At 41.8% G+C, this 27,674-nt stretch overlaps 3 protein-coding genes across 3 annotated transcripts; 2 read left to right on the top strand and 1 right to left on the bottom strand.

Moving 5' to 3' along the window:
• Positions 2,062-3,526, top strand: LOC102179595 (keratin-associated protein 9-2-like). Its single transcript, XM_018065063.1, has one exon. The coding sequence runs from the start codon at positions 2,130-2,132 to the stop codon at positions 3,006-3,008; it is 879 nt and encodes a 292-aa protein (XP_017920552.1). The 5' UTR covers positions 2,062-2,129; the 3' UTR covers positions 3,009-3,526.
• Positions 13,796-15,244, bottom strand: LOC108638285 (keratin-associated protein 9-2-like). Its single transcript, XM_018065062.1, has one exon. It carries the CDS (start codon positions 15,144-15,146, stop codon positions 14,268-14,270), a length of 879 nt encoding a protein of 292 aa, XP_017920551.1. The 5' UTR covers positions 15,147-15,244; the 3' UTR covers positions 13,796-14,267.
• LOC108638292 (keratin-associated protein 9-2-like) lies at positions 19,517-20,175 on the top strand. The gene has a single exon (XM_018065082.1). It carries the CDS (start codon positions 19,580-19,582, stop codon positions 20,153-20,155), a length of 576 nt encoding a protein of 191 aa, XP_017920571.1. The 5' UTR covers positions 19,517-19,579; the 3' UTR covers positions 20,156-20,175.

Genomic DNA, 27,674 nt, shown 5'->3' with positions numbered 1-27,674 from the left:
CATGATGGCACTGTTTACACACGCCAAGACATGGAAACAACCAAAGTGTCTGTCAATGGATGAATGGATAAAGAAAACATGGAAAGTCTTATGTAATGGAATGTTATTCAATGATGAATAGAGGGATATCTTTCCATTTACGAAAATGTGAATGGACCTTGAGGACATTAAGCTAAATGAAATAAGTAGAGAGAGACAATTACCATGTGATCTCAATTATACATGGAATCTTAAAAATTTTTTTGCAAAACTGAGCTCACAGATAGAACATATCAATGGTAGCCAGAGGTAGGTGGTGGGGTAGGTGTAATAGGTAAATGGGATCACAAGGCACAGGCTTCCACTTATAAAATAAACGCATGGGGAATGTAATGTACAGCATAATGACAAGAGTTAATAATTCTGAAATCTTTGAAAGTTGCTAGAAAAGTAGATTTTAAAAGCTCTCATGCAAGAAAAAAGACTTTGTAACTATCAATTGTGACAGATGTTAACGTTAACCAGACTTCCTACAGTGATAACTCTGCAACATCTACAAATATAAAATTATTATGCGGAACACCTATAAACAACATAAGGCCATGTCAATTACAGCTCAACTTAAAACAAACAAACAAGGATAGATACATACCGGTAGAGTTCAGAAGTCTCATAGCAGGAGAGTACATGACACTGCTGTAGTGAAATATTGAAACACTCATTGTTTCCACCGCTGTTGGTTATATGCTTTCCCTATGGCATGTGTACCTGAAAGAGAGGACAGGAAAAACTCTAAGATATTATGGCCAACACATTTCACATCTATTGAAATCTATAAATCTATCAATTAACCATCCTATCTACCTATTTGTCACAAATTATAAAAGATAAGCATGTGCAAGTTGTGATGTCTCACCAGAGGTGATTGATCCAGCTAAAAATAGTTATGGGACATTAATGCATTGATGTTGCCTGAAAACAGGGTACAGCTTTTGCCTGCATTCCAGCTTTGGTGCTAAAAAGTTAGTGAAGAACAACCTGTCAACACCTTCTACCTAAATGTACCTAATGAAGCTGGGAAACATTTTAGGTCAGTCACTACTGATTTGAAAGACATGTATATACATGTTTCAATGCCATTCTCCCAAATCATCCCACCCTCTCCCTCTCCCACAGAGTCCAAAAGACTGTTCTATACATCTGTGTCTCTTTTGCTGTCTTGCATACAGGGTTATCGTTACCATCTCTCTAAATTCCATATATATGCGTTAGAATACTGTATTGGTGTTTTTCTTTCTGGCTTACTTCACGCTGCATAATAGGCTCCAGTTTCATCCACCTCATTAGAACTGATTCAAATGTATTCTTTTTAATGGCTGCGTAATATTCCATTGTGTATTTGTACCACAGCTTTCTTATCCATTCATCTGCTGATGGACATCTAGGTTGCTTCCAAGTCCTGGCACTGAGACAACCCAGAGGGATGGTACCGGGAGGGAGGTAGGAGGGGCGTTCAGGATGGGGAACACGTGTATACCTGTGGCAGATTCATGTTGATGTATGGCAAAATCAATAAAATATTGTAAAGTAATTAACCTCCAATTAAAATAAATAAATTTATATTGAAAAAAGTTTTAAAAAAGAGACATGTATATAGATACACGTGATTATCTTGAATCTCAGACTTTGTCTGAGATCAGACTTGGACTTTAGCAGGCTTCATTCACCACAGAATGCATCAGCATCCAGCAAGTCTCAACCTAAGCACAGTCAAAGGAACAAAGAAAAGGTGACTGTTCTGACCCTGGCCAAGGCAGGAAGAACTATCCCATGACCTGATGATGTCACATGACCAGAGATGCTGCTGCGATGATTCCTTATTCTTCTTCACTTCTGGGAATGGTTCTTAAGTGCTACTCCTAATTAAAAAGAAGATCAAACACTAATTTAAATAGGCCTCAAAACACTAAAGAAATCATTTCCTCTTGGATAATTTCCCACTGACTACAAAATCGACATACACAAGGAAAGTCTTGCTTATTGGTCCCAACACTGGGGGTCCAGTGTATAAAAAGCCTCAGAACAGAAGTAGTCATGAGAATCTGAGAAACTCACTTCTGAACAGGAGTCCACACTCCACCACTGACAAAATGACTCACTCCTGCTGCTCCCCGTGCTGCCAGCCCACCTGCTGTGAGCACAGCTGCTGTCGGCCTTGCTGCCCCCCAACTTGCTATCAGACTAGTGAACACACCTGCTGTAGGACCACCTGCTCCAAACCTACCTGTGTGACCACCTGCTGTCAGCCCGCCTGCGGTGGGTCCAGCTGCTGCCAGCCTTGCTGTCGCCCTATCAGCTGTCAGACCACGTGCTGCAGGACCACCTGCCTCAAGCCTACTTGTGTGACCACCTGCTGCCAGCCCACCTGCTGTGAGTCCAGCTGCTGTCGGCCTTGCTGCCCCTCAACTTGCTATCAGACTAGTGAACACACCTGCTGTAGGACCACCTGCTCCAAACCTACCTGTGTGACCACCTGCTGTCAGCCCGCCTGCAGTGGGTCCAGCTGCTGCCAGCCTTGCTGTCGCCCTATCAGCTGTCAGACCACGTGCTGCAGGACCACCTGCCTCAAGCCTATTTGTGCCACCACCTGCTGCCAGCCCACCTGCTGTGAGTCCAGCTGCTGTCAGCCCTCCTGCCCCCAAACTTGCTGTCAAATCACTGAAACCATCTGCTGCAAACCTACTTGTGTGACCAGCTGCTGTCAGCCCACCTGCTGTGGATCCAGCAGCTGTGGACAAACCTGCGGTGGCTCTAACTGCTGTCAGCCAGCTTCCTGTGCACCCGTGTACTGCCATAGAACCTGCTACCACCCCACATGCTGCTGCCTGCCTGGCTGCCAAGACCAGAGCTGTGGATCCAGCTGCTGCCAGCCTTGCAGCCGCCCTGTCTACTGTCAGACCACCTGCTGTCGGACCACCCGCTGCCGCCCTAGCTGTGTGTCCAGCTGCTGCCAGCCTTCCTGCTGCTGATCACCTTGCCAAGCATCCACTGTCCCTATACAGCACCTTCTATTAATTGACTTGCTACCTGGGGACAAAACAAAATCACTGCCTAGACTGTGCTGACAACTGACATGCTCGACCAGAATTTCAGTTACTCATCTCCTTGCTTAAGAGCTTGTGAAGTAGCTTGACGGAGTGCAAGGGGGCTTCCTCCAATTGTCTTCCTCTGGTGTAGGAGGACCATGTGCCAACTTCCTGCATGTGTGATAAGGAAGTATTTCTTGGTTTTGACTCTGAAAATAGGATTGACCGTCTAGTTCTTCTGAGTAACTTAAGAAAACCAGATCTCAGAATGTTCCTATAGGTTTCTATAGCCTATCATAAACTTTATAATCATATTTTCTCTTTTGCTACCCTCAGTTCTTGTATCATGCTTTCTCCTTTTACAATCACTTTGGGTTTTACCTGTATGTTTCTCAATAAATGGTGTACCACAATTCTTCTGTATGTGTTTGATTTATTGCACCACATTCCTCATATAGAGATTTATATATTATATGTCTTATCCAATATGAGCATCCTATTAGCCCCCTTGCTAATTATTATCTCATTATTAAAAACCCATTTCATTGTGTAGCGTGATTTACCTAATAATAAACAGACTCATCCAGGATGAAGTCTTCTGTTCCTGCTCAAGGGCACTTGCATTTACATCCCGAGGAAGGATGAATAGATGTCTGAACCTCGTGACTATGTCCTTGGCGAGCTAGAGTTGCTGTCATTGTTCATGTGGTTATCTATTGCTGGGCCTGGACACACCATGAGATACTCCAAGGAAATTATGTGCAGACTATTTCTCCCTGCCCTCTATCTTTTCACGATAATGACCCCTCAGCAATTAGTAACTCCTCTCTCTGCCCACTGGTCTATCTAGATGAGGAGTCCAAAATGACCAGATGACAGTTTAAACAGACTTTATTCCCTAAAACATGTGACTTTCATAGTATAAAACCTTCAATCCAGGAGAGTGTAGATCCATGGGGAGGGGAAGAACAGATTCCCATATATGTTACCCTGAGTTAAAGTGAGAGGGTTCACTGCTACTTCACTTTCTCAAACCACGTATACTACCTTTGTGGATATACATGGTACTACTGTGACGAAGGCTGAGTGCCGAAGAATTGATGGTTTGGAACTGTGGTGTTGGAGAAGACTCTTGAGAGTCCCTTGGACTGCAAGGAGATCCAACCAGTCCATTCTGAAGGAGATCAGCCCTGGGTGTTCTTTGGAAGGAATGATGCTAAAGCTGAAACTCCAGTACTTTGGCCACCTCATGCAAACAGTTGACTCATTGGAAAATCGCTGATGCTGGGAGGGGTTGGGGGCAGGAGGAGAAGGGGATGACCGAGGATGAGATGGCTGGATGGCATCACGGACTCGATGAACGTGAGTCTGAGTGAACTCCGGGAGTTGGTGATGGACAGGGAGGCCTGGTGTGCTGCGATTCATGGGGTCACAAAGAGTCAAACACGACTGAGTGACTGAACTGAGCTGAACAAGACGATTCTAATTTTCCATGGGCCGGCCATCTCTGTCATGTGATGTATGGTAGAACAAGTAGATCCCATGTTCATTTGCCTCTTGTTGATCTTGTTCATCAAAAAGTGGGTCAGTGGGTCCAAAGTTGGACTATTCAGAATCCTATGACAATGTTACTATAAGCTGGTTGACAGTACTGCTGATAAGGACAACAAATCCGTGTTTACAACATGGAATCTTAGGAAAGAAGAATTGCTGTCTTTTCCATGCACATGTAACCTAAGAGGAAAACTAGCCTGCCTTCAAGTTAGACGGCTAGGTTTCCTGAGGGATGTTATTCTCTGCTTCTGACTAACAGCATGTATAGCAGGGCCAGCCATGGTCAGAGCCAGCTTGTGCTGTTGGTCCACACACATCTTCCATGCCTGCCACCATGGATACTCCGTTTATGCTCTCTTGTATAAGTATCGATGCACCTAAAGATAGAGATGGGATAAGAGATCCCAAACCTGTAGCTGTCCAGTGTCTCCTTCGTTGTAAACACTCTGGAAGTCATTGATGTGGGACACAAAGGGGAAACACTTTCTGCCCTCACACCTACCTCCATCTAAAGAATTCTCCAAATCCCTTTACTTTCCACTCTTGCTCCTCCCTTGGCTCAATCCAACGGACAGTCCTTTTACCACATGCAAATAGGCAAAGAACATCATTTCCTCAGGGCACATTTTCTCCAAAAAAAAAAAAATATATATATATATATATATATATATATATATACATATATATAATGGACATGTGTCCTGACTAACTGTTCACTGTGAGTGTTTTCTCTTTCCACTACCCTTGCACAGCAGAAGTGTTATCTGTCATAATCAAAGTTCTCCATTTGGCTTAAAAGCTTCTACTGAAGTTAACAGTTGATGAAATTTAAGATATTGAATGCTCATATATTATGATCAATTTGATTTTGTAAGAATCAAATGGAATTGGGTTGGTAATTATTTTAAATATTATTTTTAATTAGAGGATAATTACAATATTGCAATGGTCTCCACCATACACCAACGTGAATCAACCATAGGTATATATATGAAGGAGGAAACAGACAGAACAGGCTCCATCTTGAAAGCAGGACTCCATCTGGGCCGGAGTGTGGCCTTTGAGCTATATGGCCAGTGTCTATAGAAGCGACATACAAACCGGAAAACCAGACCCCCTGGATGGAAGAGACCTAGGGCTTGTACTTTGACTCTCCATCACCTGAAAGAATACCCTGATTATCTGTGTAACCCAATAGAATCATAAATTCTATTATGCTTATTGGGGTATGACCACAGGTCTATTGATAATTGTCCGCTGCTAACTACCTAGGCTTAAGGCATAAGAATCACAAGTTAACTTTGATTGTGTCTTTCTTTTCCTTTGTTCAAACTAGTTTCAGAGAATTTGGGGAGGCTGGATTGGGCAAGTACACCTAAGGTATGTATGGATCTCACAAAAACTGGTCGGGGTCCTTGGCTGAGGGGAGACTCTACTTGGGCCGCTGGTGTAATAGACTGCGCTCCACTCTCTGCATTTTCCTTCTGAGTGAGTTTGTTTCCCGGAACGTGTGGCTACAACACATACATCCCTTCCTCCTACACCACCTTCCCACCTCCTTCTCCATCTCACCCCTCCTCTAGGTCATCACAGAGCACCAGATTTAGGTTCTGCATCTTACTGCAAATCTCCACTGGCTATCCACCTTATGGGCTTCCCTGGTGGCTCAGATGGTGAAGAATCTGCCTGCAATGCAGGAGACCTGGGTTCAAACCCTGGCTAGGAAGAGCCCCCTGAAAAGGGAATGACTCCAGTGTTCTCGCCTGGAGAATTCCATCAACAGAAGAGCCTGGCAGGCCACAGTTCATGGGGTCTCAAAGAGTCAGACTTGGCCGAGTGATGAGTACACACACACACACACATATACACACGTTCACTGCATATATGGTAATGTATATGTGTTGATGCTACTTTCTCAAGTCACGCCACCCTCTCCCCCCTGCGCTGTGACCATACATCTGTTCATTATGTCTGTATCTCCTTTGCTGCCCTGCAAATAGGATCATCAGTACCATCCTTCTAGATTCTATATATATGTGTTAATTTGCGATATTTGTCTTTTTCTTTCTGACTTACTTCATTCGTATAATAGGCTCGAAGTTTATCCACTGCATTAGAATTGATTCAAATGTGTTCCTTTCTATAGCTGAGTAATATTTCATTGTGTATGGAATGTACACAATTATGCACCATAATTTCTTTATCTATTCATCTGTTGATAGAAAGCTGGGTTGCTTCCATGTCCTTGCAATTGTAAATTAGTGCTGCAATGAACATTGGGGCAGATGTGTTTTTTCTTTTTTTTAATATAAATTTATTTATTTTAATTGGAGGTTAATTACTTTACAATATTGTATTGGTTTTGCCATACATCAGCATGAATCCGCTACAGGTATCAATTAAAGTTTCCTGAGGGCATATCCCAAGCAGCTCAATACCAGAAAAACGAACAACCCAATCAAAAAGTGGCCAGATGAACTAAACAAGTGAAAGGTTGTTGCTAAACCACGAAAGACGACAGGATTCTCGGCCTCCGGAAGAGAAGAATTCAATCCAGGCCCAAAGCTTTGATCGCTCAGAGCTTTTGCGTAATAAAGTTTTGTTGAAGTATAAACAAGTGGAGAAAGCTTCTGACATAGACATCAGAAAGGGGTGGAGAGAATGCCCCGCTGCTAGTCTTTAGCTGGATGTTATATAGCTACTAGCAGTCTGCTAATCAGAGAAAGGAAATTTCTCAAAACTCAGAGAATGGCACCAGGCCCCTCACCCACAACATGCATTTTGAGATAACATTGGCACCAGCTGAGTCATCCTGGTCCATAAAACGATTGACATGAATCTTGAAGAAAGGCAGTTTACCAAGCAAATATATAATTTCATTAACATAGATTAGGAGAACAATGTATAAGTAAAACATACTGGTTTGTCAAGTTGGTTCTGAGTCTTAGGTGGAACCGACTTGAAGACAGTGTCTAGGGTAAATACATAGTACATTAACATAGCTTAAGACAAATATTTCCATGAGAAAAATGCATTGATTAGCTCAAGATTTGAGAAGTTAAGTTCAGGTGGAATCAGGGGCCATCATGGCAACACAGAATTTTAAGAGAAACCTCTTTTTATTTTTTATTATTATTATTTTTTTCCGACCTAGGGTTCATTTTTTTTTTAATTTATTTTTTTTTAATAATTTTAAAATCTTTAATTCTTACATGCGTTCCCAAACTTGTATAAAGAAGGGGAAAAAATCTTAACACTTGTCGTTTGTTTCCTCCTGCCACTTAAGAGAGAGATAAAAAATGTCTGACACTTGCAGCTTACTTCCTCCATTTGGAGACCCCTGACCTTCCTGCCTGTTACCCTCTCACAAGCATTTCCCCAAAGAAGACATAAAGATGGCTAATAAACACATGAAAAGATGCTCACTATCATTCTTTATTAGAGAAATGCAAATTAAAACTACAGTGAGGTATCATCTCACACCAACCAAAATGGCCATCATCAAAAAGTCTACAAACCACAAATGGGCTGGCAGTTATTACTCATGTATTCTTTAATCATTGAGGGCAGCACTAAACTCTGCTGTTCTCTATAGATGTGCTCTAGATTCTTATTAATACTATGACTTGGAAGTTAAATAATTTATAAATTTGAGAATGGTTGATGTTAAGTCAGGCATACAGAAAAATAAAGCAGATAAAATCTTACATCACCATGGAACAAGTAAGAGAAAAAGTGATTCTCTACTAATGATGGTGACGAATCAATTTGTTTTGAGATATCCCTGAAAATATAAGAATTGTGGTTTTTTCAAAAGGTGTCTACTTGCAGACTGACTGACCCAGTGAAAGAGACAGAAAGAGAAAGAAAATACTTCTAATCCATGGGTAGATAACATATATAGAAAGAGAGTAGTAGGAAAATAGATATAAACAATTCTTGAGGCGACTTATGTATATATTCCCCTAATCAAGTGTTAATGATTAGCAGAACAGAAATTTGAACTCTCTTCCTTGTGACGCTAATTCCCATAACTGAGAGCTAATGTCTTTTTCCACCATGGAGAACTTATGGTTGAAGATAAGATGAACAGAAACACAAATCTATGAGGGAACTTAGTACAGAAAGTAGGTAGTGTACACTAGAAGCATTTTACAAAGGCACAAAATAAAAGTCAAAAGAATGGTCATGTATGTCTGTTTGTTTCAATGATATTTCATTCTACTGAATTAGAATCTGGTAACATCTAGAATATTTATGGAAACCACTCTGACTTAACCTTAACACTACATATCTGATTGAAAAGGTCAGTGATAGAGGTCTTGGGGAAAAATGAGAATCTTAAGGTTCCGTAGTTAGTAGGCAAATACTGGGCATAATGAAAAGCACATACCAAGAGATAGGAGGGCGAGCACATGCCAGGGATAAGGGAGAAATCAATGTGATTTTGCACTACAAGTATCTTCTCCTGGGAAGGGTAACAGCTCAGCAATGCCATTCTGACTGTCTAACAAGTGATTCCAGTGAGCAAAAGATTCAGGAGACTGGATTGGGGGAAGTAGAAATGCTAAAGTAATCAATTCCTATTTATGAGAGATGCTTGAAAATGGAATGGGTTACCAAGGCAGGATGTCACACCATCGGAGGTATGGAATCATCAACTAAACAACCAAACAGTTGGAATATTCTATCTTTGATTTGTAGCTTCTGTGAGTGAATTCTATCAGGGGACTGTAAGTTCAGTTCAGTTCAGTTGCTCAGTTGTATCCGACTCTTTGCAACCCCATGAATCGAAGCACTCCAGACCTCCCTGTCCATCGCCAACTCCCGAGTTCACTCAAGCTCACGTCCACTGAGTCGGTGATGCCATCCAGCCATCTCATCCTCGGTCATCCCCTTCTCCTCCTGCCCCCAATTCCTCCCAGCATCAGAGTCTTTCCAATGAGTCAACTCTTCACATGAGGTGGCCAAAGTACTGGAGTTTCAGCTTTAGCATCATTCCTTCCAAAGAACACCCAGGGCTGATCTCCTTCAGAATGGACTGGTTGGATCTCCTTGCAGTCCAAGGGACTCTCAAGAGTCTTCTCCAACACCACAGTTCAAAAGCATCAATTCTTCAGCACTCAGCTTTCTTCACAGTCCAACTCTCACATGTATACATCACCACTGGAAAAACCATAGCCTTGACTAGACGGACTTTGTTGGCAGAGTAATGTCTCTGCTTTTCAATATGCTATCTGGGTTGGTCATAACTTTTCTTCCAAGGAGTAGTGTCTTTTAATTTCATGGCTGCAGTCACCATCTGCAGTGATTTTGGAGCCCCAAAAAATAAAGTCTGACACTGTTTCCACTGTTTTCCCATCTATTTCCCATGAAGTGATGGGACTGGATGCCATGATCTTCGTTTTCTGAATGTTGAGCCTGAAGCCAACTTTTTCACTCTCCTCTTTCATTTTCATCAAGAGGCTCTTTAGTTCCTCTTCACTTTCTGCCATAAGGGTGGTGTCATTTGCATATCTGAGGATATTGATATTTCTCCCGGCAATCTTGATTCCAGCTTGTGGTTCTTCCAGCCCAGCATTTCTCATGATGTACTCTGCATGTAAGTTAAATAAGCAGGGTGACAATATACAGCCTTGACGTACTCCTTTTCCTATTTGGAACCAGTCTGTTGCTCCGTGTCCAGTTCTAACTGTTCTTAGTGACTTGAATATAGGTTTCTCAAGAGGCAGGTCAGGTGGTCTGGTATTCCCATCCCTTTCAGAATTTTCCACAGTTTATTGTGATCCACACAGTCAAAGGCTTTGGCATAGTCAATAAAGCAGAAATAGATGTTTTTCTGGAACTCTCTTGCTTTTTCCATGATCCAGCGAATGTTGGCAATTTGAGCTCTGGTTCCTCTGCCTTTTCTAAAACCAGCTTGAACATCTGGAAGTTCACAGTTCACGTATTGCTGAAGCCTGGCTTGGAGAATTTTGAGCATTCCTTTACTAGCATGTGAGATGAGTGCAATTGTGCAGTAGTTTGAGCATTCTTTGGCATTGCCTTTCTTTGGAATTGGAATGAAAACTGACCTTTTCCAGTCCTGTGGCCACTACTGAGTTTTCCAAATTTGATGGCATATTGAGTGCAGCATTTTCACAGCATCATCTTACAGGATTTGGAATAGCTCAACTGGAATTCCATCACCTCCACTAGCTTTGTTCTTAGTGAAACTTTCTAAGGCCCACTTGGCTTCACATTCCAGGATGTCTGGCTCTAGGTGAGTGATCACACCATCATGATTATCTTGGTCATGAAGATTTTTTTTTGTACAGTTCTTCTGTATATTCTTGCCACCTCTTCTCAATATCTTCTGCTTCTGTTAGGTCCATACCATTTCTGTCCTTTATCAAGCCCATCTTTGCATGAAATGTTCCCTTGGTATTTCTAATTTTCTTGAAGAGATCTCTAGTCTTTCCCATTCTGTTGTTTTCCTCTATTTCTTTGCACTGATCGCTCAGGAAAGCTTTCTTATCTCTTCTTGCTATTCGTTGGAACTCTGCATTCAGATGTTTATATCTTTCCTTTTCTCCTTTGCTTTTCACTTCTCTTCTTGTCACAGCTATTTGAAAGGCCACCTCAGACAGCCATTTTGCTTTTTTGTGTTTGTTTTCCATGGGGATGGTCTTGATCCCTGTCTCCTGTACAATGTCATGAACCTCCATCCATAGTTCATCAGGCACTCTATCAGATCTAGTCCCTTAAATCTATTTCTCACTTCCAATGTATAATCCTAAGGGATTTGATTTAGGTCATACCTGAATGGTCTAGTGGATTTCCCTAAGACCTGTGGTCATACCCCAATATGCATAATAGAATTTATGGTTCTATTGGGTTACACAGATAACTAGGGTATTCTTTTAGGTGATGGAGAGTCAAAGTACGAGCCCTAGGTCTCTTCCATCCAGGGGGTCTGGTTTTCCGGTTCGCATGTCGCTTCTATTGACACTGGCCATATAGCTCAAAGGCCACAGTCCAGCCCAAGATGGAGTCCTGCTTTCAAGATGGAGCCTGTTCTGTCTGTTTCCTCCTTCATATATATATACTTATGGCTGATTCATGTTGATGTATGGTAGAAACCATTGCTATATTGTAATTATCCTCTAATTAAAAATAATATTTAAAATAATTACCAACCCAATTCCATTTGATTCTTACAAAATCAAATTGATCATAATATATGAGCATTCAATATCTTAAATTTCATCAACTGTTAACTTCAGTAGAAGCTTTTAAGCCAAATGGAGAACTTTGATTATGACAGATAACACTTCTGCTGTGCAAGGGTAGTGGAAAGAGAAAACACTCACAGTGAACAGTGAGTCAGTACACATGTCCATTATATATATATATATTTTTTTTTTTGAGAAAATGTGCCCTGAGGAAATGATGTTCTTTGCCTATTTGCATGTGGTAAAAGGACTGACTGTTTGGATTGAGCCAAGGGAGGAGCAAGAGTGGAAAGTAAAGGGATTTGGAGAATTCTTTAGATGGAGGTAGGTGTGAGGGCAGAAAGTGTCTCCCCTTTGTGTCCCACATCAATGACCTCCAGAGTGTTTACCACGAAGGAGACACGGGACAGCTACAAGTTTGGGATCTCTTATCCCATCTCTATCTTTAGGTGCATCGATACTTATACAAGAGAGCATAAACGGAGTATCCATGGTGGCAGGCGTGGAAGATGTGTGTGGACCAACAGCACAAGCTGGCTCTGACCATGGCTGGCCCTGCTATACATGCTGTTAGTCAGAAGCAGAGAATAACATCCCTCAGGAAGCCTAGCCATCGAACTTGAAGGCAGGCTAGTTTTCCTCTTAGGTTACATGTGCATGGAAAAGACAGCAATTCTTCTTTCCTAAGATTCCATGTTGTAAACACGGATTTGTTGTCCTTATCAGCAGTACTGTCCACTGGCTTATAGTAACATTGTCATAGGATTCTGAATAGTCCAACTTTGGACCCACTGACCCACTTTTTGATGAACAAGATCAACAAGAGGCAAATGAACATGGAATCTACTTGTTCTACCATACATCACATGACAGAGATGGCGGAACCATGGAAAATTAGAATCGTCTTGTTCAGTTCAGTCACTCAGTCGTGTCCGACTCTTTGCGACCCCATGAATCGCAGCACGCCAGGCCTCCCTGTCCATCACCAACTCCCGGAGTTCACTCAGACTCACATCCATCGAGTCCGTGATGCCATCCAGCCATCTCATCCTCGGTCATCCCCTTCTTCTCCTGCCCCCAATCCCTCCCAGCATCAGCGATTTTCCAATGAGTCAACTGTTTGCATGAGGTGGCCAAAGTACTGGAGTTTCAGCTTTAGCATCATTCCTTCCAAAGAACACCCAGGGCTGATCTCCTTCAGAATGGACTGGTTGGATCTCCTTGCAGTCCAAGGGACTCTCAAGAGTCTTCTCCAACACCACAGTTCCAAACCATCAATTCTTCGGCACTCAGCCTTCGTCACAGTAGTACCATGTATATCCACAAAGGTAGTATACGTGGTTTGAGAAAGTGAAGTAGCAGTGAACCCTCTCACTTTAACTCAGGGTAACATATATGGGAATCTGTTCTTCCCCTCCCCATGGATCTACACTCTCCTGGATTGAAGGTTTTATACTATGAAAGTCACATGTTTTAGGGAATAAAGTCTGTTTAAACTGTCATCTGGTCATTTTGGACTCCTCATCTAGATAGACCAGTGGGCAGAGAGAGGAGTTACTAATTGCTGAGGGGTCATTATCGTGAAAAGATAGAGGGCAGGGAGAAATAGTCTGCACATAATTTCCTTGGAGTATCTCATGGTGTGTCCAGGCCCAGCAATAGATAACCACATGAACAATGACAGCAACTCTAGCTCGCCAAGGACATAGTCACGAGGTTCAGACATCTATTCATCCTTCCTCGGGATGTAAATGCAAGTGCCCTTGAGCAGGAACAGAAGACTTCATCCTGGATGAGTCTGTTTATTATTAGGTAAATCACGCTACACAATGAAATGGGTTTTTAATAATGAGATAATAATTAGCAAGGGGGCTAATAGGATGCTCATATTGGATAAGACATATAATATATAAATCTCTAAATGAGGAATGTGGTGCAATAAATCAAACACATACAGAAGAATTGTGGTACACCATTTATTGAGAAACATACAGGTAAAACCCAAAGTGATTGTAAAAGGAGAAAGCATGATACAAGAACTATGAGGGTAGCAAAAGAGAAAATATGATTATAAAGTTTATGATAGGCTATACAAACCTATAGGAACATTCTGAGATCTGGTTTTCTTAAGTTACTCAGAAGAACTAGACGGTCAATCCTATTTTCAGAGTCAAAACCAAGACATACTTCCTTATCACACATGCAGGAAGTTGGCACATGGTCCTCCTACACCAGAGGAAGACAATTGGAGGAAGCCCCCCTGCACTCCGTCAAGCTACTTCACAAGCTCTTAAGCAAGGAGATGAGTAACTGAAATTCTGGTCGAGCATGTCAGTTGTCAGCACAGTCTAGGCAGTGATTTTGTTTTGTCCCCAGGTAGCAAGTCAATTAATAGAAGGTGCTGTATAGGGACAGTGGATGCTTGGCAAGGTGATCAGCAGCAGGAAGGCTGGCAGCAGCTGGACACACAGCTAGGGCGGCAGCGGGTGGTCCGACAGCAGGTGGTCTGACAGCAGACAGGGCGGCTGCAAGGCTGGCAGCAGCTGGATCCACAGCTCTGGGCTTGGCAGCCAGGCAGGCAGCAGCATGTGGGGTGGTAGCAGGTTCTATGGCAGTACACGGGTGCACAGGAAGCTGGCTGACAGCAGTTAGAGCCACCGCAGGTTTGTCCACAGCTGCTGGATCCACAGCAGGTGGGCTGACAGCAGGTGGTCACACAAGTAGGTTTGCAGCAGGTGGTTTCAGTGATTTGACAGCAAGTTTGGGGGCAGGAGGGCTGACAGCAGCTGGACTCACAGCAGGTGGGCTGGCAGCAGGTGGTGGCACAAATAGGCTTGAGGCAGGTGGTCCTGCAGCACGTGGTCTGACAGCTGATAGGGCGACAGCAAGGCTGGCAGCAGCTGGACCCACCGCAGGCGGGCTGACAGCAGGTGGTCACACAGGTAGGTTTGGAGCAGGTGGTCCTACAGCAGGTGTTTTCACTAGTCTGATAGCAAGTTGAGGGGCAGCAAGGCCGACAGCAGCTGGACTCACAGCAGGTGGGCTGGCAGCAGGTGGTCACACAAGTAGGCTTGAGGCAGGTGGTCCTGCAGCACGTGGTCTGACAGCTGATAGGGCGACAGCAAGGCTGGCAGCAGCTGGACCCACCACAGGCGGGCTGACAGCAGGTGGTCACACAGGTAGGTTTGGAGCAGGTGGTCCTACAGCAGGTGTGTTCACTAGTCTGATAGCAAGTTGGGGGGCAGCAAGGCCGACAGCAGCTGGACTCACAGCAGGTGGGCTGGCAGCACGGGGAGCAGCAGGAGTGAGTCATTTTGTCAGTGGTGGAGTGTGGACTCCTGTTCAGAAGTGAGTTTCTCAGATTCTCATGACTACTTCTGTTCTGAGGCTTTTTATACACTGGACCCCCAGTGTTGGGACCAATAAGCAAGACTTTCCTTGTGTATGTCGATTTTGTAGTCAGTGGGAAATTATCCAAGAGGAAATGATTTCTTTAGTGTTTTGAGGCCTATTTAAATTAGTGTTTGATCTTCTTTTTAATTAGGAGTAGCACTTAAGAACCATTCCCAGAAGTGAAGAAGAATAAGGAATCATCGCAGCAGCATCTCTGGTCATGTGACATCATCAGGTCATGGGATAGTTCTTCCTGCCTTGGCCAGGGTCAGAACAGTCACCTTTTCTTTGTTCCTTTGACTGTGCTTAGGTTGAGACTTGCTGGATGCTGATGCATTCTGTGGTGAATGAAGCCTGCTAAAGTCCAAGTCTGATCTCAGACAAAGTCTGAGATTCAAGATAATCACGTGTATCTATATACATGTCTTTCTTTTTTTAAATTTTTTAAAATTTAAATTTATTTATTTTAATTGGAGGTTAATTGATTTACAATATTTTATTGATTTTGCCATACATCAACATAAATCTGCCACAGGTATACACGTGTTCCCCATCCTGAACGCCCTTCCTACCTCCCTCCCCGTACCATCCCTCTGGGTTGTCTCTGTGCCAGGACTTGGAAGCAACCTAGATGTCCATCAGCAGATGAATGGATAAGAAAGCTGTGGTACAAATACACAATGGAATATTACGCAGCCATTAAGAAGAACACATTTGAATCCGTTCTAATGAGGTGGATGAAACTGGAGCCTATTATGCAGCGTGAAGTAATCCAGAAAGAAAAACACCAATACAGTATTCTAACGCATATATATGGAATTTAGAGAGATGGTAACGATAACCCTGTATGTGAGACAGCAAAAGAGACACAGATGTATAGAACAGTCTTTTGGACTCTGTGGGAGAGGGAGAGGGTGGGATGATTTGGGAGAATGGCATTGAAACATGTATATACATGTCTTTCAAATCAGTAGTGACTGACCTAAAATGTTTCCCAGCTTCATTAGGTACATTTAGGTAGAAGGTGTTGACAGGTTGTTCTTCACTAACTTTTCAGCACCAAAGCTGGAATGCAGGCAAAAGCTGTACCCTGTTTTCAGGCAACATCAATGCATTAATGTCCCATAACTATTTTTAGCTGATCAATCACCTTTGGTGAGACATCACAACTTGCACATGCTTTCTTTTATAATTTGTGACAAATAGGTAGATAGGATGGTTAATTGATAGATTTATATATTTCAATAGATGTGAAATGTGTCAGCCATAATTTCTTAGAGTTTTTCCTGTCCTCTCTTTCAGGTACACATGTAAGAGTGTAACTGCCATGCCATAGGGAAAGTATACAATCAACAGCGGTGGAAACAATGCAAGTGTTTCAATATTTCTCTACAGCAGTGTCATGTACTCTCCTGCTATGAGACTCCTCAATTCTCCTGGTATGTATCTATCCTTGGTTGTTTGTTTTAAATTGAGCTGTAATTGACATGGCCTTATGTTGTTTATAGGTGTTCCACATAATAATTTGATATTTGTAGATGTTGCAAAGTTATCACTGTAGTAAGTCTAGTTAACGCTAACATCTGTCACAACTGATAGTTACAAAGTCTTTTTTCTTGCATGAGAGCTTTTAAAATCTACTTTTCTAGCAACTTTCAAAGATTTCAGTATTCTTAACTCTGGTCATTATGCTGTACATTACATTCCCCATGCGTTTATTTTATAAGCGGAAGCCTGTACCTTGTGATCCCATTTACCTATTTCACCCACCCCACCTCCAACCTCTGGCTACCATTGATATGTTCTATCTGTGAGCTCAGTTTTGCAAAAACTTTTTTTAAGATTCCATGTATAAGTGAGATCACATGCTTATTTCATTTAGCTTAATGTCCTCAAGGTCCATTCACATTGTCGTAAATGGGAAGATATCCCTCTATTCATCATTGAATAACATTCAATTATATAAGATGGTCCATGTTTTTTTAATCCATTCATCCATTAACAGACACTTTAGTTGTTTCCATGTCTTGGCTTGTGTAAACAGTGCTATCATGAACATGTGGCTGCATAAATCTTTTTGAGTCAGTGTTTTTGTTTTCTTTAGATAAATGCCAAGAAGTAGAATATTTAGATTATTTTCTAGTCTCCCCATGTCCCATTTTTCACTTCTGAGGAATCTCCATACCCCATACTGTTTTTCATAGTGGCTGCACCATTTCACATTTCAACTAACAGGGCAAGGGGTTCCCTTTTTCCATATTCTCATTAAAACTTTGTATGTCACCTTTTTGATGATAGCCATGCTAAAACCAGTATGAACTGATATCTCATTGCGGTTTTGACTTGCATTCCTGTTGATTAGTGATATTAAACACCTTTTCATGTATCTGATGGCCATTTGCATGTCTTCTTTGGAAAAGCATCTCTTTAGAACCTCTGCCCATTTTAAATGAGATTGTTTCATTTTTCCTATGGACTCATGTGAGTTATGAGTCATGTAGGTTATTGAGTTACACATTTGAATGTCAACCATTTGTGAAATATGATTTGAAAATATTTTCTCTGAATTCAGTAGGTTTCCCTTTCATTTTGTTGATAGTTTCCTTTCCAGGCATAAACTCTTTAATTAGTCCCACTTTTAGATCTGTTGCCTTTACTTTTGGTGTCAAATCCAAAAAGTCTACCCTGAGACCAATGTCAAGCAGCTCACTATCTATTTTCTCTTCCAGGAGTTTTATTAGCTCAGATCTTAAGTTCAAGTTTTTAATCCATTTTGAGTTACCTATTTCACCCACCCCACCTCCCACTTCTGGCTACCACTGATCTGTTCTATCTATGAGCTCAGTTTTAGAAAAAAATTTTAAGATTCCATGTATAAGTGAGATCACACGGTATTTGTCTCTCTCTAGATCATTTCATTTGGCTTACTGTCCTCAAGGCCCATCCGCATGGTCGTAAACAGGGAGATATCCCTCAGGAAGAGTCCATTTGAGTCTGAGGAGTCCAGTTTCATTCTTTTGCACATGGCTGCCCAGTTTTCCCGCCACAATTTATTTAAAAGATTGCAATTTCCTTGTTGCATTAATATATTCTTGGCTCCTTTGGAATAAATTAGTAGGCCATAGAATGTGTGGACTTATTCCTGGCCTCTTTATTCGATTCCACTGATCTAGGTGCCGGTTTTTTCCAATCCACACTGTTTTGTTAGTATAGCTCTGTAATACTGTTTGGAATCAAGGAAATGATGCTTCCAGCTGTGTTCTTCTTTATCACTATTGCTTTGGCTATTTTGTGGTTCCATACACATTTTAATTGTTTTCCTTCTTTCTGCCAATGGAACTACATTATCAATTTATCCATTCTACACTATCATTTTATCATTTCTACTGCTATTGACTGTATGTTTTCCCATTTCATGGGAATCATACTCTAGCACATATATCTAAAAGAGAGAAAATGAGGCCTAAAAGCTTTAAGAAATTGTGGCTGAGATTCCACATTTGTTGGAATATGTAAATTTACAGATTCAAACATGCCTTAGTTATTCTCCTATCTAACCCGCTTGTCACAAATTATAGAAGAAAGTATATGCAAGTTGGGATGTCTCACCAGAGGTCATTAGCCTAACTAGAAAATAGCACTGAAGCAGTAAGGAAGGGATGCTGTTTGAAAATAGGATTCAGCTTTGCCTCTGTTCCAGTTTTGGTGCTGATTTTCATTTGAAAAACACTGTGGCAACCATCCTCCACTCAGATGACCCTGATAAAACTGGGAAACATTTCAAACCAGTTGTCAAATGTAGATATATATATATATATATATATATATATATATAGATAGATACATGTGGAAGTCTTAACTCTGACTTTGTCGGAGATCAGCCTTGAACTCAAGCAGGCTTCATTCATCACAGAATGCATCAGCATCCCGACCCTTTCGAGGCACGTCTCAATCTAAGTAGAGCCAAAGGAGCAAAGCTGAGAAGGGAGAACAGTTCTGCCCTTCACAGAGCCAGCAGGAACTACCCCATGACCAGATGAGGTCACATGACCAGAAATGCTGCTGGTGATGATTCCTGATCTTTTCACTTCTACGAAAGATTCTTAAGTACTAGACCCACTTAAGGAAAAGATCAAACACTAATTTACAGAGGCCTCTATAAAACACTAAGAAAGCAACTTCCTCCATGACAATTATCCAAAACTACAACAATAACATAAATAACAACCAGGAAAGTCCTGCTTATTGGTCCCAACATTGGGGGTCCAGGATATAAAAGCCCAGAACAGGAGGAGTCCTCAGAATCTGAGAAACTCAGCTCTGAGCCGGAGTCCACCCTCCACCACTGACACAATGACCCACTCGTGCTGCTCCCCGCGCTGTCAGCCCACCTGCTGCAGGACCACCTGCTGTGAGTCCAGCTGCTGCCAGCCCTGCTGCCCCCGCACGTGCTGTCAAACCACCTGCTGCAGGACCACCTGCTACAAACCTACCTGTGTGACCAGCTGCTGCCAGCCCACCTGTTGCAGCAAACCCTGCTGTCAGCCCACCTGCTGTGAGTCCATCTGCTGCCAGCCCTCTTGCCCTCCAACTTGCTATCAAACTAGTGAAACCACCTGCTGTAGGACCACCTGCCACAAGCCTACTTGTGTGACCACCTGCTGTCAGCCCACCTGCTGTGGGTCCAGCAGCTGTGGACAAACCTTCAGTGGGTCCAGCTGCGGCCAGCCTTGCTGCCAGTCGGTGTACTGTGCCCCTGTGTACTGCCACAGAATCTGCTACCACCCCACGTGCTGCTGCCTGCCTGGGTGCCAAGCCCAGGAATGTGGGTCCAGCTGCTGCCAGCCTTGCAGCCGCCCTGTGTGCTGTCAGACCACCTGCTGCCGCCCCAGCTGTGTGTCTACCTGCTGTCGGCCTTCCTGTTGCTGATCACCTCACCAAAGAACCCCTGTCTCCTAGCAACACTTTATAGCAACTGAGTTGCTACTTGGGGACAAAAAATGATTTCTGAGACTTTGCTGACAACTGGTATGCTCTACCAGAATTTGTTAACCCATCTGCCTCTTTAAAAGCTTATAAATCAGCTTGATAGAGTGCAGAGGGTTTCCCCCAGTTGTCTTTCTCTGGTGTAAGAGGATCATGTGCCAGGCATCTTTGATAAGGAATTATGTCTCAGATTTTGGTTTTGAAAATAAGACTGACCACGTTGTACTTCTAAGTAACTTAGGAAAACAAGTCCTCATAATGTTTCATTAGGTTTCTGCAGCTTATCATAATTAACATAATCATAACGTTTCTCTATCAATATTCCCATGGCTCTTGTGACCTGCAGTTTTCCTTTTATGGTACCTTTGAATTGTCTTCCTAGAGGCAGTGGTCTTGCCTGTGTGGTTCTCAATAAATTCTTTGCCATAATCTTCCTACATTGTGTTTGATTTTTACATGGCATTCCTGATATAGAGATTTAAGTACATGCTACATACTATATGCATTATCCATTATGAGTATCATGTTAGCTCTCAGAATCAATTATTATTAGCTCATTAAGTAAATTGTGTAGTATGCTTTAGCTAACAATGAACACACTCTTCTAGGATAGAGTCTTCCTGTTCCCTGCTCACAGGTGTTTACCTTTACATCCCAAGGAAACCGATGCTTGCACCTCAGTGACTAAGCTGTAGTTGTTGTCTTTGTTTATGTACGGTTGCTGGGCATGGACACACCCTAAGATATGCCAAGGAAATTACTGTTCAGACTATTTCTCCCTACTCTCTACCTCTTCTTGATAACCATCCGTCAGCAATTAGTAACTGTAAAAGAACCCCTGTCCCCACACAACACCTTATGTTAACTGACTTGCTACTGAGGACAAAAAATAACTCCTTAGACTTTGGACTAGTATGCTAGTCAGCAACTAGTATGCTCCACCAGAATTTGTTACAAATCTCTCTTAAAAAAACTTGTGAATCAGCTTGATGGAGTTCAAAGAGCTTCCCACCTGGTCTACCTACATGAGGAATGCAAACTGATCAGATGATGAACACTGACTGAGTGACTGAACTGAACTGAACTGATATTCCTTCAAAGAGATGTGACTTTCACAGTGTTAAAGCCTTCAATCCTGGATGGGAAGCACAGATTCCCAAGAATGTTACCTTGAGTTCAGTTGAGAGGATTCACTCCTACATCACTTTCTGAAACCATGTGTACTACCTCTGTGGATATATTTGGTCCTACCTAAGAGGAATCAGGTAATGGTCTTTGGGTCAAGATATACACTACATCCAGAAGACACGAATATCAAAACCATGTGTTGTCACTTCTAAGTTGGTTCTTTGCTCCACATTTGCAAGACCACTCCAATTGTCCATGGGGCCAGTCATCTCTGTCATGTGATGTATGGTAGAACAGGTAGCTGCTCATGTTCGTGTGCCATGTTGTTGGTCTTGTTCTTCAAAAAGTGGGTCTCTTGGTCCAAACTGATGCTATTCAGAATCCTATGCCAATACTACTCTAGCCAACAGTACAGCTGATAGGGATGACAAATCCCATGTTTAGAACATGCAGTCCTAGAGAGGAGAACCTGTCTCTTTTCCTACTAGTCTGAGAGGATAACTTGCCTTTGTGTGGCGTGGTGAATGAGTTATGACGCTAGCGCCATCAGTGCTCAGCAACATTCTCTGCTTCTGACTGGCAGCACGCAGAGCAGGGGCAGCCATGGTGAGAAGGAGCCTATACTACTGGGTTCACACAATCCTCTATCACTGCCAGTGGAAGCTTTGTTCATGCTCCCTTGTGCAAATATTGATGCACCCGAAGACAGAGATGGGATGAGCTGTTCCACATTTGTAGTTGTCTAGTGCCTTCTCTATCATGAACACTCTGAAGATCATTGATGTGGGACACAAGTGGGAAATACTTTCTGTCCTCAACCCATCTCTATATAAATAATTATTCTCCAAGTCTCCTTATGTTCCTGCCTTGCTTCTCCCAAGCTCAATCCAGTCAGGGCTTTCACCACTTGTAAACAGCCAGCGAACATCACTGTGAGGCCACTTTTCCTCAAATAAATATGTCGTGACCATGTGTACTGTTGATTGTTCACTGTAACTATTTTCTCTTTCCACTGCCTTTGAAGAGCAAAAGTGTTATCTGTAGTACTCAAAATTCTCCACCTGGTATAAAAACTTCTGTGGCTAAGGACTGGTGAAACTTAAGGTATTGCATGTTAATATCTTATGATCAATTAGATTTTGCAAGAATCAAATGCAGTTATTACATGTGTATTCTTTAGTCATTGAGGGCAGAACAAAACTCTACTGTTCTCCTTGGATGTGGTACAAGTTCTCATACCTTCCAATAGCTTGACTTTGTTGCTGTTCAGTCTCTCTGCTGTATCCAATTCTTTGCAACCCATGGACTGCAGCACATGAGGCTTCCTGTCCTTCACCTTATCCTGGAGCTTCCTCAAGCTCATGTCCATTGAGCCGGTGATACCATCCACCCATCTCATCCTCTGTCATCCCCTTCCCCTCCTGCCTTCTATCTCTCCCAGCATCATGGTATTTTCCAATGAGTCAGGTCTTTGCATCAGGTAGCAAAAATATTGGAGCTTCAGCTTCAGCATCAGTTCATCCAATGAAAATTCAGGCTTAATTTCCTTTAGGATTGACTGGCTTTATCTCTTTGCAGTCCAAGGGATTCTCAACACCACAGTTCAACAGCATCACATCTTTGGCACTCAGCCTTCTTTATGGTCCAACTCTCATATCGAAACATGACTATGGGAAAAACCATAGCTTTGACTATAGGGAACTTTGTCAGCAAAGTAATGTCTCTGCTTCTTAATATGCTATCTAGGTTGGTCATAGCTTTTCTTCCAAGGAGCAAGCGTCTTTTAATTTTATGGCTGCAGTCACCGTGTGCAGTGATTTTGGACCCCAAGAAAATAAAATTGGTCAATGTTTTCATTGTTTCCCCATCTGTATGCCATTAGAGGTGGGACTGGATGCAATGATCTTAGTTTTTCGAATGTTGAGTTTTAAGCCATATTTTCACTCTCCTCTTTCACCTTCAACAAGAAGCTCTTTAGTTCCTCTTCACTTTCTGCCGTAAGGGTGGTGTCATCTACATATCTGAGGTTATTGATATGTCTCCTGGCAATCTTGATTCCAGCTTGTGCTTCATCCAGCCTGGCATTTCACATGACGTACTCTGCATATAAGTTAAATAAACATGGTGACAACATACAGCCTTGACGCACTCCTTTACCAATTTTGAACCAGTCTGTTATTCCATGTTCGATTCTAATTGTTGTCTCTTGGCCTGCTACAGGTTGCTCAGAAGACAGATATGGTGGTCTGGTATGCCCATCTCTTGAAAACTTAGAAGTTTATTGCTAATTTGTGTTAAGTCAGGCAAAACCAATATAATATTATAATTAGCCTCCAATTAAATAAATTTATATTTTTAAAAATGAATTCAGTAGTTACAGCAAAAAAAAAAAAACAGCTGATGGCTTGACCCTTCTAAAGTCTAGCTTATAAGACACAAGTAGGACTAGAAGCAATTTATACAAAAGAACTTATAGAGAAATTGTGATATCAAGACTAGCAGAATTTCCTCTTGCCTGGAAAGGATTTGAAAAATGAACGTGTGTTTTTGAAATGGGGTTGGAGTGGTCAGCCATGGGATTTCAGTCAGCAGAGGCACACAGTCAAGGGTGGCATACAGGTGCTTCCCAGGGGTGCTAGTGGTAAAGAATCCGCCTGCCAATGCAGGAGACTTAAGAGACAAAGGTTTCATCCCTGAATTGGGAAGATCCCCTGGAGGAGGGCATGGCAACCCTCTCCAGTATTCTTGTCTGGAGAATCCTATTTACACAGGAACCTGTTGGCCTATTTAGTCCATAAGTTTGCAAAGAGTTGGACATGACTGAAGCAACTTAGCATGCACCCATGCAGGCATACAGTGTTAAACAAAAGAGACAAAACCTTAGATTATCATGAAACAAGTAAGGGAAAAACCAATTTTCTAGAGATGAATAGATTTGTTTGTCTGTGATGTTCTTGAAAATATAACAATTGTGTTTTTTCAAAGCCATCTGCTTATAGACTGCTTGACCAGTAAAAGTAGGGGGAAGAGAAAGAAAACACTTGTAGATTAATACATAAGTGGTTCAGGATGGGGAACACGCGTATGCCCGTGGCGGATTCATGTTGATGTGTGGCAGAACCAATACAATATTGTAAAGTAAAAAAATATGATAATAATAAAAAAATACACAAGTGGACATAATATGAAAGAAAGTAGTGGAAAATTAACACAACATTGTAAATCAACTATAATTAAATAGAAATAAGTTTAAAAATGAAAAATGATAACATAATATATATGAAAAGTATGTTCTGTACATTCTCCCAATAAGACTAGTGAGTGGCTGAACAAGAATTTGAGTAGTTTTCCATATGATTTTAATTCCCGTAACTAAGTGAGTGATAGTTGCTCGGTTGTGTCCGACTCTTTGCAACCCCATGGACTGTAGCCTGTCAGGTTACTCTGTCCATGGAATTCTCCAGGCAAGAAGACTAAGAGCTGTGGTCTTTCCTTCCTTTATAGAGATTTTATGGTTGAAGATAAAATCAGAAGTAAATGCAAGCACAGTCTAAGAGTGAGTTTAGTAAAGAAAGTGCGTGCACGCATGTTAGGTCTCTTCAGTCGTGTCTGACTCTGTGATCCATGGACTGTAGGCTGGCAGGTGCCTCTGTTCATGGGATTCTCCAGGCAGGAATACTGGAGTGGGTTTTTATGCCTTTTTCAAGGGGATTTTCCCTCCCCAGGGATCTCTCATGTCTCCTGCATTGCCAGGCAGGCAGGTTCTTTATCACTGGTGCCACCGTGTAAGTCCAGTACAGAAAGTAGATAATATAAATTAGAAACATCTTAAAAAGGCACAGACACACTCATAAGAATGATAACATATGTTCATGCATTTCAATGGTATTTCATTCCACTAAACCATAATCTAGTACATTTAGAATATTTAGAGAAAATATTTAGACTTAATCTTAACACTATAGATCTAGTTGGAAAGGTTAGTGACTGGGGCCTCAGGGAAAAATGAACATCTGCAGTCAGTAGGGAAATGCTGGGCATTGTCCAAAATGCACCCTGGGAGGTGGGAAAGTACATGCCAGGGGTTAGTGTGGAACAAATGTGATTTTTCAGTGTGCGTATCTTCTACCGGGGAGAGTACTGCCCAGTAACTGCTCAGTAATGCCATTCTGGCTGTCTAACAAGTGATCCCCTTGAGCAAAAGATTCAGGAGACCAGGCTGGGAGGGGACTGGGGGATAGATGTTAACATAATCACTGTTGAGAGGAGATGTCTGAAAAAGGAATGGGCTACTATGGAGACAAGATATCTCAACTAAACAACCAGTTGGCAGTAGGGGTATTGTGTCTTTGATTTGCAGCTTCTGTGAGTTAATTCTAGCAGGAGACTACAAGGGTTTCTTCCATTACTGAGTCTCTGCGAAGTCCCTACATTCCCTGTCTTGCTCAAATGCTGTAACTGACATTGATTGCTGGCATTGCCGTCCTTCTCTGAAATCCACAAGCACTCAAAGGCATAACATTAAAATATTACACGGCGCCATGAAATTATGACATTCGTTCACCTGGGCAAAATGTAGCTCTCCCCCCACGTGCTTTCAAGTGGATTGCTATTATTTTGACAAATAAACAGGGTCCAAAATTATTCCTGTAGACTCACAAATCTGTTCTTATTTACATACAAAGGTTGAACCCCTCTCCTGAAGCATAACAATTTATCTATCCCATTATTAATATGCACATTTGTTGATCACAATTATAATTGCAGGAACTATAGTTTTCATAGTTCATTTGATCAGTTATTTCTCTGTGCATGAATACCTACACGTAAAGTTAAATAATAATCAGAAGGTCATTTTGTGAGCAATCAGAAGTATATGGAATAACAGAATGCTGAGTGGCATCTAATGCACTCAGGTCGATTATAGTCTTTGATAAGGGCGGGAAGACCCAGGTGCAGCGCCTGCTCCCTGTGCAGTCTTGGTTGCACTGCCACCCTTGACTGTGTGCCTCTGCCGACTGAAATCCCATGGCTGACCACTCCAACCCCATTTCAAAAGCACACGTTCATTTTTCAAATCCTTTCCAGGCAAGAGGAAATTCTGCTAGTCTTGATATCACAATTTCTCTATAAGTTCTTTTGTATAAATTGCTTCTAGTCCTACTTGTGTCTTATAAGCTAGACTTTAGAAGGGTCAAGCCATCAGCTGTAGTTGACAATGACTATGCATGCAAACTTAAAAAGAAAACCCATCTATTGATAAACTATTAGAAGTAATGAGGAAGTTTAGTTATAATATATGAACTAATTGCTATTTTATATGTCAGAAACAGGACTTTCCCAGTAGCCCAGATGGTAAAGAATCTGCCTGCAATGCAGAAGACCCAGGATCAGTCCCTGGGTCAGGAAGATCCCCTGGAGAAGAATTTGGCAATCCACCCCAGTGTTTGTGCTTGGAGAATTCCATGGATAGAAGACCCTGGTGGGCTACAGTCTATGGGGTCACAAAGAGTGAGACACACATACCCTTACATATGAAACCACACATACACATACATATGAAAACACACGTATGCACACACATTTCACATATGTAGAAAACACACATATGCACACACATGTCAGAAACGCTGAAAAATTAGCATTTTAAGTTGTACCCTAAAATAGCATAAGTTATGAAACACCTAGAAATAAAAATGGGGAAGACCTCTACAGAGATCAGTATAAAAACTTTCACCAAGCAATTCTACTTGTAGATATTTATCCAATAGAAATGTTTATATCCGTGTACCAAAGAACCTGTTCTAAAACTTTTAAAGCAGCATGATTTTATTAGCCACAGGCTACAAAGAATCCACACATATATCAGTAGTAAACAAATGAAAGGTGTCATATGCATTCAGTGGAAGATGATACAGTAAGGAGATTAAATGAACTTCAGATTATTACATGGATCAGTGTCACAATCCTAATATAAAGAACAAGTGGCCAATTATATAGTATCTCATTTATATCAAGTTTAGAAAAATTGTGAACTTGCCTACATTTGGGAATGAGTGAGAGAATTTGAAGACAGCAAGTTCTATTTCTTAAGCTGGTAAGAGTGACAGGAGTGTTCACTTGGAGGCAATCTACCAAGTTGGTCATTTTCTCATGCGAAATAGAAATAGTAAATGTGGGGCATTGTATGAGCTCAGAATGAATAATTCATAGCATATGCGTCTGTGTGTAAATCCTCACATCATGAATGTTGCGTAAGAACACAAAGCACAATATGACATGAATAGCGGCACAAGGGTCATTTAGAAATTCAGGTAAGATTCCCTGCTTCTGG

Source organism: Capra hircus, chromosome 19 (assembly GCF_001704415.2).
Source record: "Capra hircus breed San Clemente chromosome 19, ASM170441v1, whole genome shotgun sequence".
In the NCBI taxonomy this organism is placed as follows: Eukaryota; Metazoa; Chordata; class Mammalia; order Artiodactyla; family Bovidae; genus Capra; species Capra hircus.
Note: the sequence above shows the minus strand (reverse complement) of the source record. Positions and strands in the feature narration are given on the sequence as shown.